Here is a 14,291-nt window from a genome sequence, read left to right as displayed (position 1 = left end):
AAAGTCCTGCATGTTGCATTTTTGGTGTGCTGCATGAAAAACACACAGCTCCCCATTGAAGTGAATAGAGAATGCATCAAAAATGCACTGCAGTTGCATTTTTTGAGTCACATGTCCATGTTTCACAGGTGCATGCTGGAAGTCAGCCACCAAGAAAACACACTGAAAACACATAAAAAAACGCATTTGCTTTTTCCATTTATTTTTTTTTTTTTTTTTAGCAGAGGAGTGTGAAAGCACCCATATATTATATACACATACATCAAGCATGCTGAAATGTTCTATTTAAATTGTGGAAATTATTATGCTACCAATATATCAAGTAAAATTGTCTAAGGCATTGCCTAGTACAACAGATATACAGGGGTTGATTCATTAAAGGCAAATAGGTTGTTTAGTTGCAAGGCAATTTTAACTTTACAAGGTCTGCTAACGTTTATCATCCAATCATGTGCAACTGTTCATGTGATTGGGTATTCTTTGTAAAGTGAATTTTTTACCACAGTCACTAAGCTAAGGGAAAATTCCATTGGAAAGTAAAAATTCTATTGCAAAGTGAACTGCCTATTTGTCTTTACTAAATCAATTGATTTGTCTTTAGTAAATAAACCCCGCAGAATCCAAGTGAGTTAATCTCTCAGATATATTGTGAAGACTGTTTTGAATATGTTTGCATGGAAAAAAAAAGGCAAAATCAAATTTATTTAGATCTCTGTCATAAAAGCCTAGATCCCTTTTATTGTCTTGGATGTCTTAAACTGTAAATTTACCATAGTTTTGCTTCTATGTACAAAAAGACTACATAATGAGTAGAACTATGTTACGTATCCTTTCAAGTAGCAGTTGTCAACATCCTCAGTAAACAGAATGGATTGTTAGATGACCAACAATTGACTCTTCAAAGCTCATCAAAAGCAAAGAACCTAAGAATCTTCTCCACAAAATCTTCAAAACGTGCTTTATTCACATTACTGTCACTGGGTAAACTACAGTAAAAGCCCAGACAAAGCCTAAGAAATGACTCTTCAGGATGGATGGATTCAAGGATCTATTCAAAATTCAGAATGCTTTCTTTGTGTCATACCTATTCCGTAGCCACCTTTGTCTTTAAAAGAGTACATTGTGCTTCAGTTGACATTCCATGATAACAAAACCCCTGCTTTATTATAAAAACTGCTAAAAGTTTAAAATATTCACAGGTAAACTGAATTTATGATAATGCTACTTTACTAGATGTACTGGTATTTCTATAGTAAATCTGCACAGATTTATTCTACTCAATTTGGCACACATAGGGGTTGATTTACTAAAGGCAAATCCACTTTGCACTACAAGTGCACTGCGAGTGCAGTTGCTGTAGATCTGAGGGGGGAGATTAAATGAGGGGAAGCTCTGCTGATTTTATCATCCAATTATGTACAAGCAAAATTGCTCTTTTTTATTTCCTTTGCATGTCACCCTCAGATCTACAGCGACCGCACTTCCAAGTGCACTTCCAATTGCACTTGCAATGCACTTGTAGTGCAAAGTGGATTTGCCTTTAGGGAATAAACCCCATAGTCTTTATGTAAATAGAAATTGTTTGTATATTAAAGCTAGTATACACCCTATACAAGATTATTAACCAACTTTATTAACCAAATTGTACTCAATATTCCTTTGATTTGGTTTTGAGTTTATTCAGCAAGGTAGTGCAAAGAGAAAAACTGAAGTGCAAAGTGTATTACCTAATAACAGCCATTCAATTTATGGATCTAAAAGATGAATTCTGATGAGATGGTTCTTAAGGGATATAGAGCTGTGCATTCTGTCCCTTGCCTTATTGAAAAAGATTGTTTATCTTATTCAAGAAAAATACACCATAAAAGCTCAGAAATACAATTTACTACAATGTATTTAGAGTAACTTTGCATCTTTAGAATATATTTTACTTAGTATACATACATGACTTCAGAATAGGAATTATAATATGTATATTGTATATGCATTTTCAGTATTGTTCACTATTTCATTTTAAATGCCAAATCTACTCACCGGTATTCCAGCAATTCCTGGCGGACCAATTTGTCCTCGATCTCCCTAGGACACAAATAATGCACACAATCCTGTTTAGCAATCCAGACCATGCTTTATTTATGAAACAAGAGAGACAAACGATATATTTATGGCTGAAAGAGCAGCAGTTTGTCATATACATTTTGTCAAAGCTTAGTCAAGAATATAATTCATTATCTAATCCAGTTGACACTTCTAATCTTGCTAGTCAGAATCCTCCATTATGTCTTTGTTCTGAAGATATGTAAACATTATTGCATGAGGATAAGTGAACCTCACGGGAAGTTATGCAGTGTTGAATCAATTCAGCATGCCAAGTTCCTTTTGCATTGTGCACGCTCCAAGCACTTTGCATAGTGTAAGCTAAAAGATAATATATTTAGTCATCACATTCCAGGTTTATAGCTTTTAGGAACCCTCAGGTCATAATATATGTCTTCGAGGAAGACTCTAGGAAACATTTTAACTCTCATTTCATCACTGTTTCTATTTTAGCTCAAGATTAGTGCAAAGAGTGAAATAATACAGTAACTTTATTTTATTAAATTGAGCCAATATCTGGCTATTTTTTGATCAAATGCATGTGTTTAGGCAAAAACATAATGCAATGGAACTGACATATTTAATTAAGATCATACAGTCATAATATCCATACTGATACTTGATTGATAATATGCTACATATTATTACACAGTATCAGCTGCCTTTGTGCTAAATAGTCAGAATATATCAGATTTGGTCTCTTGAAAACCATGTCAAATATTTGCCTGTGCAAAGGTAGCAAAGCCAGCAAATTATTCATACCTTATCAATTGTTATACTGCCTCATACCTCATCCTATATTATCAAGTTCTGGGGTCTTCAGACCCCCTTTTATTATTAGGTCCTGCTACTTCTTCTCCTCCTGCTCTAGTGGGTGTTATTTCCTCCTAACAATTCTCTACCTTCAGGCCCTACTAGCTTCTGCCCCTCCTCCAATATTAGGCCCTACTGCTTCCTCATCTCCCTAGTCCAGCTTTCTCTTTTACCTCGATGAACCCTTAAAATATTTTTCAGGACTCATTAGAACTCTTACTAAATCCAATTCATAAAGGCTGAATGGCAAAAAGGCCTCTTACATTCGTTGACAGTAGGAAAAATACAACCCTTACAGACACCTAAAAAGATATTTGGATCACGCTGCTGGCATTGCCAAATAGCATTGGCCCTGGAACTATGCAGGCACCATCAGGTCAATCATCCACAGCTCAAGGCACCCCTGTAAAACTCTGAAGGAACCCTGGTTAAGAATGGCTGCCCTTGGCCATCAGGTCCTGCTGTATCCTACCTCTCTTCCACTATTAGGCCCACTGTCTCCCCGTACCCTCCACTATCAGGTCCTGCTGCCTTTTATCACTACTCCACTATGAGGTGACACTGCCTCCTGACCTGCTTACAATATCAGGTCCTATGAAGTTCTGCTGCTTCCCAAAACTCCCCTCTTAGTTATCAGATCCCACTGCCTCCCCCCCATTTCCATCATCGGGTCCTACTGCCTCCCCACCTCTTCCCACCATCAGGTCCTGCTGTCTCCTAAAGCTGGGTATACATGTACAGCTATTTTTGTTCAGCCAGCGGGTTTAACAAAAAAAAAAAAAAAAACTGGCAGATCCCAACATCAACACAAACCATGTGTGATGTAGGGATCTCTCCTGCCGAGCTACTGTATTTTGACAGGGGGTGCCCCTGTCAGAATGCTGCTATATATCTAAATCTGTTTGAGGGCCTGGTTCACACTAGTACGATGCCAGACATCACATGTGATTCGCACTGCTTTTCTGTGCAGATCACATGCGATGTCTATGCGATGCGAAGTCAGCCGTACAAATTGTATGGCTGAATTCACATTGCTCTTGGACCAAACTCGTGCAGGACCCTTTTTTGTCCCTACCGGAGTCAGATTGCATGGGTGTTCACACTCATGCGATCTGATTCTGCAAATCATGCTGCGTTTTGCAAACTGATTGCGGGGTGTCAATAACTTAACATACACTCTGCAATCAGTTCGCATGAACAGGTTGCGATTTTGATGCGTTGCGAATTTGCAAAGAATTCGCACTGCATCTAGTGTGAACCGGCCCTAAAAGATAGAAATGATAATCTATTTAAATGTTACAAGATTTTTGCAGTTCTTAAAATTAAGAAAATATATTTTAAACTTTTCACATCTTTTCTATTTGTGTTCACATATACATAATGCTGAATTCTCTCTCATGTATATTTGTACCTATCCATCTGTTTGCATCAAAGTAATCAAGGCTTGTGGCTTATTTGGACATGCAGGCCATATGAGGCTGTAATGTGATTATGCAAATATGTAAATTACGTGCTCATTTGCTAACTTCTTTTTAGTTCAATGAAAAAGGCAACTTCATAGCTAAAGATTTAACTAAGATTTTCATCACTAGAGCCTATAGATGCACAACCTTTAATGTATATACAGGCAAAACATTTTTTTAAAGTTTTGAATAGTAGGGTTAAACCCTCTTGCAGTATATTTTTTGCTGCACAACCTTTAATGTATATACAGGCAAATCATTATTTAAGTTTTGAATAGTAGGGTTAAACCCTCTTCCAGTATATTTTTTTCTGGCTGTGTCCCATTGAGGAGATTTCCCTTTTTGTCCCAGGAATACAAGAAATACAATAATTTTTACAAAATAACAAACAATTGAGTACTGTCTGTGATCCTTTTTTTAATTTACATTAACATTCAGATTTTCAGGACAAGCTGTCGGGGTATGTCCCTTTCATCAAGGTCCCAGCCTTACTAATTCACAAAAGTTTTAGCAGAGTGTTAACAAGACAATCTCTAAGAGAAAAAAAGCAAACAAACCACAAACAAACATATACAGCATAGGTAATTAAGTATGGAAAACTGGTGAGATAAGGCAAAGAGAGAGAGCTATGGAATTGGGGGTGACGTAAAGCTGGGTACACACTACAGCCTCGGGAGTTGCACGAAAAAAAACTGACAGCTTCGGTCGGGAGCCGCTGTACTAACCATACGAAGTTAGTCCAGGGATTTCCCCCGCTGAGCTGTTGTGTTCTGAGAGGGGGACAGCCCCCCACCAGAACACTCCGATCAGTGCTCTCCGGTAGCGCTAATCGGAAGTCGGTCGGCTGCTTGTTTTCCACAGACCAACATACAAACGGGCAGAATGTCGGATGGTACTTTTTGTACCGGAAAATGTTGAATAGTGATTTAGGAAGCTGAGGTTCACATTTAGAACATTATTTTTTGTGTCAAATAAAATTATCATTCTAGGTAGAAAGGTTTTTCTTTCCTGAGTTGTCTTAAACTTCCCTTTAAGAACAATCACCTCATACAAAATAACAGGGATTCCTGTTAGATAGATGTCTCTGGAACAAGTACCTCATTGAAACATTTCCCACCAAATTTTGTGTTGGTGACTAAAATTTTGAATTTGTTATCACCCTATAATTGACCAGAGCAAACAGTAAGGGGGAATTTAATTATCAAGTACACAGGCAGAGACCTGTAATCCTTTCTACTTTATCTGGAACTAAAAAAATAGATTATACACAGTTTAAATCTGGAAATTTCACAAGCAAATGTCACATAAGTTGTTTTAACTGATCAACCCACTGTTACAGGAAGAATGAACAGGTACAAACCGACATATTCCAAGCATCTTCTTTATTTATCCATTAAATTAATTACACAGGAGATGATCAGAAGCTTCTAACAATTTCATGCACATGGGTGCTGAATCATAGTTTCTATGACTAAGCACCTGTGTTTGTGAAACCTGTTAGAAGTCTTTGCTTATCGCCTGTGTATTTGATTTATGAATCTTTAAAGAAACCACATTGGAATATGGTGATGTGCTGCTATTCATCTTTCCTATAACAGCCATTACCAGTGATGAGCTATTTGAACCCGTCTGTGGTGGCCAAACATGGACTGACCTTGAGTGACACTATGGCTGATTACTACTGACCAACCCAGTAGACAGCAATATTTAGGCCATGCAGCTAATTGCAAATGTGAGCACCTCAAATACCTTTCCAGCTGAATGATTTGCTGTTTCAATGAATAAATCTATTTAAGTAGACAGGACATGCTAGAGGCTGCAAAGTTTATGGAAATTCTTTTGTTATACTGATGCTGATTCCATAGTCTTTTGCACTATTTGCTTTTGGTTATAAAACCACCAGCTAAATTGTATTACATACCTTAAATCCTCACTATTTTGGTTTGTGTGTCCTGTTTATTTTAGCCATGTCACTGGACAGAGTGGCTGAAAATATCTCACTAAAGTAGACCAAAAAACCTTAATTCACTTCCACAGAACACAGCACCTAGCAAAGACAGTAAACAATAAAGATTTAAACAAGGAAATGATTCTGTCATACCTTTTCTCCTGGAAGACCTTCAAGGCCTGGCAACCCCATAGGGCCGGCTTCTCCCTAGAACAAAGAACTTTATAGTGTAACCCGCATTGTATTAGTTCAAACAGACACAGATAATTTTACATTTAAAAGATACAAACACACAGTAAATCTGTCACTTTCTTTGTCACAGAAAGTAATTTAAGCTTGCAAAGTTCACCTTTTCTGCAGTATTGTTAGAGCTGCCTGAGCGACAGTTTTAATTATCCTCCTACATGTTTATTTCACAATAAAAAATTCTGCAAAGGTTATCTGAAGTTAAGTATAATTGCTGTAAAAGTCCTATTTTCTGATAGTGTATCTGAAGATATTAAATTTATGGTGCTGTGTGCAGCAACACTATGAATAATGTTCACATTGGCCCAATAAAAAGGTACAAAACGTACAATGGAGTCACTTTTCTTCTGGACAAATAGGTATAATAAAACACAGTAATAATGCAGTGTTAAAATACTACATTACCCAAAGCTTGGGATAAGAGGGGATCAAAGTTGCTTGAATTATGATGTGAACACACGCACCTCCAGACAGAAAATATAGAAAAGGCTATGAAGCGTGAATTCATTTTTATCTCTTGCTAAACAAAGCAAGTGTTAAGGGCTTATTTTTCCTGTTTATTTTTACATGGAAATATAATAAAGTTAAATACAGTTTACAACCCTTCACATTGTAAGTACAAAGAGAAGAAAGTTCATTTGCAATAAATATATACAGTAATTATGATAATTTTAGAATAAAATCAGGGAGGTGTGTACTCTCTTTAACAGCCAATTTATTTTAGATGTTGGAGAACTAAATAGGGACAACCGAAAAAGGAGGTTATGTGGTGGTGTATGATTTTAGCCACACATCCTGCAAATATGGGCCAGTGTGGAATTTTTATTCCTTTCAAATATATTTCATTGCCTTTAGTTGTTTAATGTTAAATGTAATATGGAAGCCAAAGCACAGAGTCATCAGTTGTAACTGTTACATTTGTCAGATGAAATACATATAAGGGAACCATTCTGAATGCCATAAGATATGCATTTCCGTTCATCTAGCTCTGACAGTAAAGACTATAATCCTGCCCCCCCCCCCCCCCCCCAAGCAGCCAACACTGTTTCCCGCAAGGAATATTTATGTAGGAAAGCATTCAGTCAAGAGCAATTCTGGTCTTAATTCAAATGAGTTTTAAACAGGAAATCACAAATCACAGACTTTCAAGTGGTCCTAATCTTAATCTGTAATTATTAGGTGGCTCAAACTAACTGACTAATCGATGAAAGGTGAAAAAAAATCCATACAAGATTTAAGTTCTGATGGACTCTATATTTTTTGAGATTATTCATGCTAACGATAGTCACTCAATACACAAACAAACTCCATGTTTACTAGGTAATTTACTTGCACGTGCAGTAAATAAAGAACTATGACATTTGTGTTATATGTAGTAGAAGAGATACCGTTATGATGCATGGCACCATATTACAATCTCTTCCTTTTAATGTGTGCACACAAAAGCCTTCATGTATCTTTTTTATGTAGGTATAAAACGTACTGCAAGAGCCTAAGCTGAAAAAGACATACTTGCTCTAAAAATAAACTTACCACTGGCTGTAAGACTGAAATAACAGAACATCAAACTGTAAGTGTTCTTTTAATTATTTTGCTTTGTTCGCCTGTGTGCTCAGTTGCTTAGATTTTTCATTTTAATTTGCAGGAACACCATGTGCCTCAAGGTTGGCATTCTGAAACATGCTGGATATGATTTACACTTGATCAGATGGTGAAATGTATCCATTGCTTGTGTACAAACAGCCACCATTCAAAAATGTTTTTTTTTTCTTTGCTAAAGAATTTTTATCAGGCGTAATAGATCTCACTTTTTCATCATACACTGACATTATTTATTTATTATTTTCACCTGTAATAAAGGTAATTTGTGAACAGATCTTCCATATTATACACAATTAGGGAACATTTAAAGCTAGTTAATGTATGACAATTTGTACATAGTTATATTGGTCCAGCTTAGACCAATGTAAGTATGTATGTGCCATAACCATTTTTCTTAAAGAAATAGGCGAATTGTACAACTTCGACATTTATTGATTAGGAAGAGAAACAAATTTAGTATACTTATAGAGCAGGCAACGAAACATGCATTCAAACTGGTAGCAAAGGAAGGATACCAATGAGGGAATAAATCTGGGAAACAGTTGGCTAGAATGCTTAGTGATTAAAAAAATATAATGGCATATATTGCAAAAGTTACAATTAAGAAAGGGGGAATGGTATGTTTGACCTCTGAGATTAGAGGGCTTTTTCATCATTATTGTAACCTCTACCAGGTAAAACGGTTAGAACAAAAAAATGAGGGGAAAAAACATAATACCAAAATATCTTCAGTGAGTGAAATCCCCATTGCCTCCTAGAGAAGATTTATAAATGTCAGAAAGACCAATAACTCAAAAGGGTATAGAGAGAACGATGGAGGGTATGGTGATGGGAAAAAGCCTGGGACCAGATGGTTACTTTATAGGATAATAGAAATGTCAGAATAAGCTGCTTCCTATATATTGTAGATGCCTAAATTCCTGTGGGGAAGATGAGACTATAAGAAATGAATCGCTTTTAACAAATATTACTATTATACCTAAAGAGGGGAAGGACCCTACCCTACCCATGAGTTACAAACGGATATCATTTTTAAATACAGATATCAAAGTATATGGGAAAATATTAGCAGACAGGTTAACCCCGATGCATACTACTGATTCACAGCGATCGCATGACCCAAATGCCCGCCTCCCGGCGTTTAGAACCCTTAAAGGGCTGGGAGGTGGTCGGCGGGAAGGGGTTAAAGTCCATATTGCCAAACTGGATACACAAAGACAAAGTTGTCTTTATACCAGAGAGGAAGGGTAAGTGTAATGGCCTTAGCACACTACTCCTTATCCATATTGCAAGGAGGAGAGGATCCTCAGTTGTCAATGGATTCCGATAAAGTGGAGTAGACTGGGGATTCATGTTCGAGACTTAAATGCTTTAGGCATTGGTAACTAAATGAGGCAGAGGACAGTAGCTCAATATAAACAACCTACAGCACACGTAAGGGTTAATAGCTGCCTTTTCCAAGCTTTTCACTTGTACGGTGGCACTAGATAAGGGTGCCCCCTACAGCCCATATTAATCATCTATTCACACAAGTCTCTTTAGCTTAAATACGATCTAATACAGATATACAGGGGATTAAGTTTGGGGATGCAAATCATAAAGTGGTGGCTTACACCAATGACATACTCTTCAATGTCTACAACCTGAGGTTAACTCTATCAATCATAAGAGATATCATACGATTTTGAATATCTCAGGGGAAAGGGGGAACAACATGTGTTACAGCCACCATTTTCCTTTGAATGGCACAATAACTTAATTATTTGGGGATAAAATTAACTCCTTCAATACATGCACTCTACAAAGCAAACTATATACCTTTATTAAATACAGTTAAGAAAGAATTAAGCAATTTAAAACACAAACCTTTATCGTAGATTGTTAAAATAAATACTATTAAAATGAGAATTTTACCTCAGATATTGTAAACATTTAAGATGCTTCAGATACATATACCTCAGTTATTTTAAAGCTTTATGGTCTATAATTCTCAGATTTATATGGCAGAATAAACGTCCTAACATTCCATATGTAACACTGGTAAACAGGAAAAAAGATGGAGGTTTAGCTTACCAAATTTTAAGAGATACTATCAGGTGGTAATTTTGTTACAAATGGTGGAGTGGGCATATAAGAATGAGAGTAGAAGTTGGGTGACAATTGCAAAATTATTTAGCAATGTGGCACTTGATAGAGAGAGTGATATGAATTCCACAGCAGTATCAAGAATTAGCTTCCACATTTATTAAATGTGGTTAAAGGGCTTATCCCAAAATATAGGAAATAAACCCTGACTGTGGAAAAGTGGATTAAGAAGGTGGATTATATATGTGAAATTGAAAATCCAATACATGTATACAATGATAGTTTTGAAATATTTTTGTTGACGAGGAAAGAATGGATAATTTTTAAAAATGCAGCAGGATTTATTGAAACATTCAGTAAAGCAGATTAAGGTGGAAATAAATAGATGGATATAATTAATGCAGAAAAACTGGACACGCTGATCGGGTATCAAGTAGGTATATACAGTACATATATATGTTTTTTGGTGATAAGAAAAGAGATAGGAGAACATTGTTTATGTGAATATATATGAAAAAGTGGCATTTTTGTTGTTGTTGTTATGTGTAGTTTAGTGGGGGGGGGGTAATGGATGTCTGTGTGGAATGTTATAAGATGAGGATATAAGGAATAAACTGAATTCTATTATTAACTTGTTTTCTTGTCTTTTTTTCAATCATTTTCATTGAATATTATGAGAAGAGTAATAAACATTATAAACAGTAAGAAGGAATTGACATGAAGTACAGCGATATAGGCAGAGCTGTGTCTTGGCCTAAGCCGACAAGGCTTAGGCCTAGGGTGGCACTTTGCGGGGGGGGCGGCTGCTTTTTGCCGCCCCCCACCGCATGAACCCCCCCGACCCGTACTCCTCAAGTCCCGCACATGTAAAGCCTACCGCGGCCAGCTCCCTCACAGATATAGCCTCCCGCAGCTTGCCTTGCTATGTCATGTGTACTGAACTCAGCACTTGCGTGTACTTGGCGGGGGTGAGCGTCTGCCGCCCCCATACAATGGACCATAAGTGACCGTCAGTGTCACTGGACATACTTGGTGGTGCACAATGCACTTACTAGTACTAGTAGCTTAAATGACAAAAGGGTGAGGCGGAGCCTAATGCTCCGCCTACCCACCTCTGCGCGGCATCATTACATGTTCTCGGGGAGACGGACGGGGACGGGTCTCTCTGTAACCACTGCCAGAGCTCAGAGGAGGAGGAGCGAGAGAGAGGAGGACAGCAGCGGGAACGGCTCAGGTAAAGATTAGAGAGAGTGACTGGCCCTCAGATCCTGGATATTTATAAATGAATTGAGTGTCAGGAGTCAAATTTAAAATCTTGTATACTACCCAGTCAGCTTTAGTAATGCAGCCACTATGCCCATTAATTGCCACCACTGTGCCATCAAACGCAGTCACTGTCCTATCAAACGCAGCCACTGTGCCATCAAATGCAGCCACTGTGCCATCAAAAGCAGCCACTGTCCTATCAAACGCCACCACTGTGCCATCAAACGCAGCCACTGTCCTATCAAATGCAGCCACTGTGCCCATCAAACGCCGCCACTGTGCCATCAAACGCCGCCACTGTGCCCATCAAACGCCGCCATTGTGCCCATCAATTGCCACCACTGTGCCATCAAATGCCGCCACTGTGCCCATCAATTTCCACCACTGTGCCATCAAACACCGCCACTGTGCCCATCAATTGCCACCACTGTGCCATCAAACACCGCCACTGTGCCCATCAATTGCCACCACTGTGCCATCAAACGCAGCCACTGTCCTATCAAACGCAGCCACTGTACCATCAAACGCAGCCACTGTGCCATCAAACGCAGCCACTGTGCCATCAAAGGCAGCCACTGTGCCATCAAAGGCAGCCACTGTGCCATCAAATGCAACCACTGTGCCCATCAATTGCCACCACTGTGCCATCATACGCAGCCACTGTGCCCATCAATTGCTGCCACTGTGCCATCAAATGCAGCCACTGTGCTCATCAATTGCCGCCACTGTGCCATCAAATACAGCCACTGTGCCCATCAATTGCCACCACTGTGCCATGTGCTATGTGCCCTGATGTGCCCTGTTCCCCGATGTGCCCTGATGTGCTATGTGCCCTGATGTGCCCCGATGTACCCTGATGTTCTATGTGCCCTGATGTGCCATGTGCCCTGATGTGCCCTGATGTGCTATGTGCCCCAATGTGCCCTGATGTACTATGTGCCCTGATGTGCCCTGATGTGCCCTGTGCCCTGATGTGCCCTGATGTGCTATGTGCCCTGTGCCCTGATGTGCCCCGTGCCCTGATGTGCTATGTGCCCTGATGTGCCATGTGCCCCGTGCCCTGATGTGCCCTGTGCGATGAGGTGCTATGTGCCCCGTGCCCTGATGTGCTATGTGCCCTGATGTGCCCCATGCCCTGATGTGCCCCGTGCGCTGATGTGTCCCATTCCCTGATGTGCTATGTGCCCTGTGCCCTGATGTGCTTTGTGCCCTGTGCCCTGATGTGCCCCGTGCCCTGATGTGCTATTTGCCCTGATGTGCCCCGTGTGATGATGTGGTATGTGCCCCATGCCCTGACGTGCTATGTGCCCTGATGTGCCCCGTGCCCTGATGTGCTATGTGCCCTGATGTGCCATGTGCCCCGTGCCCTGATGTGCCCCGTGCGATGATGTGCTATGTGCCCCATGCCCTGATGTGCTATGTGCCCTGATGTGCCCCATGCCCTGATGTGCCCCGTGCGCTGATGTGTCCCGTTCCCTGATGTGCTATGTGTCCTGATGTGCTTTGTGCCCCGTGCCCTGATGTGCCCCGTGCCCTGATGTGCTATTTGCCCTGATGTGCCCCGTGTGATGATGTGGTATGTGCCCCATGCCCTGACGTGCTATGTGCCCTGATGTGCCCCATGCCCTGATGTGCTATGTGCCCTGATGTGCCCCGTGCCCTGATGTGCCCCGTGCACTGTTGTGTCCTGTTCCCTGATGTGATATGTGCCCTGATGTGCCCCGTGCCCTGATGTGCTATTTGCCCTGATGTGTCCCGTTACCCAATGTGCTATGTGCCCTGATGTGCTATGTGCCCTGATGTGCCCCGTGCCCTGATGTGCTATGTGCCCTGATGTGCCCTGTACCCTGATGTGCTATGTGCCCTGATGTGCTATGTGCCCTTATGTGCCCTGAAGTGCTATGTGCCCTGAAGTGCTATGTGCCCTGTGCCCTGATGTGCCCCATTCCCTGATGTGGCCTGCACCCTGATGTGCCCCGTTCCCTGATGTGCTATGTGCCCTGATGTGCCATGTGCCCTGTGCCCTGATGTGCCCCGTGCGATGATGTGCTATGTGCTCCGTGCCCTGATGTGCTATGTGCCCTGATGTGCCCCATGCCCTGATGTGCTATGTGCCCTGATGTGCCATGTGCCCCGTGCCCTGATGTGCCCCGTGCAATGATGTGCTATGTGCCCCATGCCCCGATGTGCCCCGTGCCCTGATGTGCCCCGTGCACTGATGTGTCCCTTTCCCTGATGTGCTATGTGCCCTGTGCCCTGATGTGCTTTGTGCCCGTGCCCTGATGTGCCCCGTGCCCTGATGTGCTATTTGCCCTGATGTGCCCCATGCGATGATGTGGTATGTGCACCTTGCCCTGATGTGCTATGTGCCCTGATGTGCCCCATGCCCTGATGTGCTATGTGCCCTGATGTGCCCCGTGCCTTGATGTGTTATGTGCCCTGATGTGCCCCATGCGCTGATGTGTCCTGTTCCCTGATGTGCTATGTGCCCTGATGTGCCCCGTGCCCTGATGTTCTATTTGCCCTGATGTGTCCCGTTACCTGATGTGCTATGTGCCCTGATGTGCTATGTGCCCTGATGTGCTATGTGCCCTGTGCCCTGATGTGCCCTGCACCCTGATGTGCCCCGTTCCCTGATGTGCTATGTGCCCTGATGTGCCCCATGCCCTGATGTGCTATGTGCCCTGATGTGCTATGTGCCCTGATGTGCCCCGATGTGCCCTGATGTGCTATGTGCCCTGATGTGCCCCATGCCCTGATGTGCCCTGATG

At 41.0% G+C, this 14,291-nt stretch overlaps 1 protein-coding gene across 3 annotated transcripts in view; it reads right to left on the bottom strand.

The window, feature by feature from the left end:
• Nucleotides 1–14,291, bottom strand: part of COL19A1 (collagen type XIX alpha 1 chain) — a 1,371,841-nt gene that overhangs the window by 195,483 nt on the left and 1,162,067 nt on the right. For all 3 annotated transcript variants that reach the window (XM_073626739.1, XM_073626741.1, XM_073626740.1), the window contains exons 42-43: nucleotides 6,475–6,528; nucleotides 2,035–2,079 (exon numbers count right to left, since the gene is read on the bottom strand). In XM_073626739.1, coding sequence (XP_073482840.1) covers nucleotides 2,035–2,079; nucleotides 6,475–6,528 — 99 coding nt within the window. The remainder of the gene's footprint in view (nucleotides 1–2,034; nucleotides 2,080–6,474; nucleotides 6,529–14,291) is intronic.

Source organism: Aquarana catesbeiana, linkage group LG04 (genome assembly GCF_042186555.1).
Source record: "Aquarana catesbeiana isolate 2022-GZ linkage group LG04, ASM4218655v1, whole genome shotgun sequence".
Classification (NCBI taxonomy): domain Eukaryota; kingdom Metazoa; phylum Chordata; class Amphibia; order Anura; family Ranidae; genus Aquarana; species Aquarana catesbeiana.
Note: the sequence above shows the minus strand (reverse complement) of the source record. Positions and strands in the feature narration are given on the sequence as shown.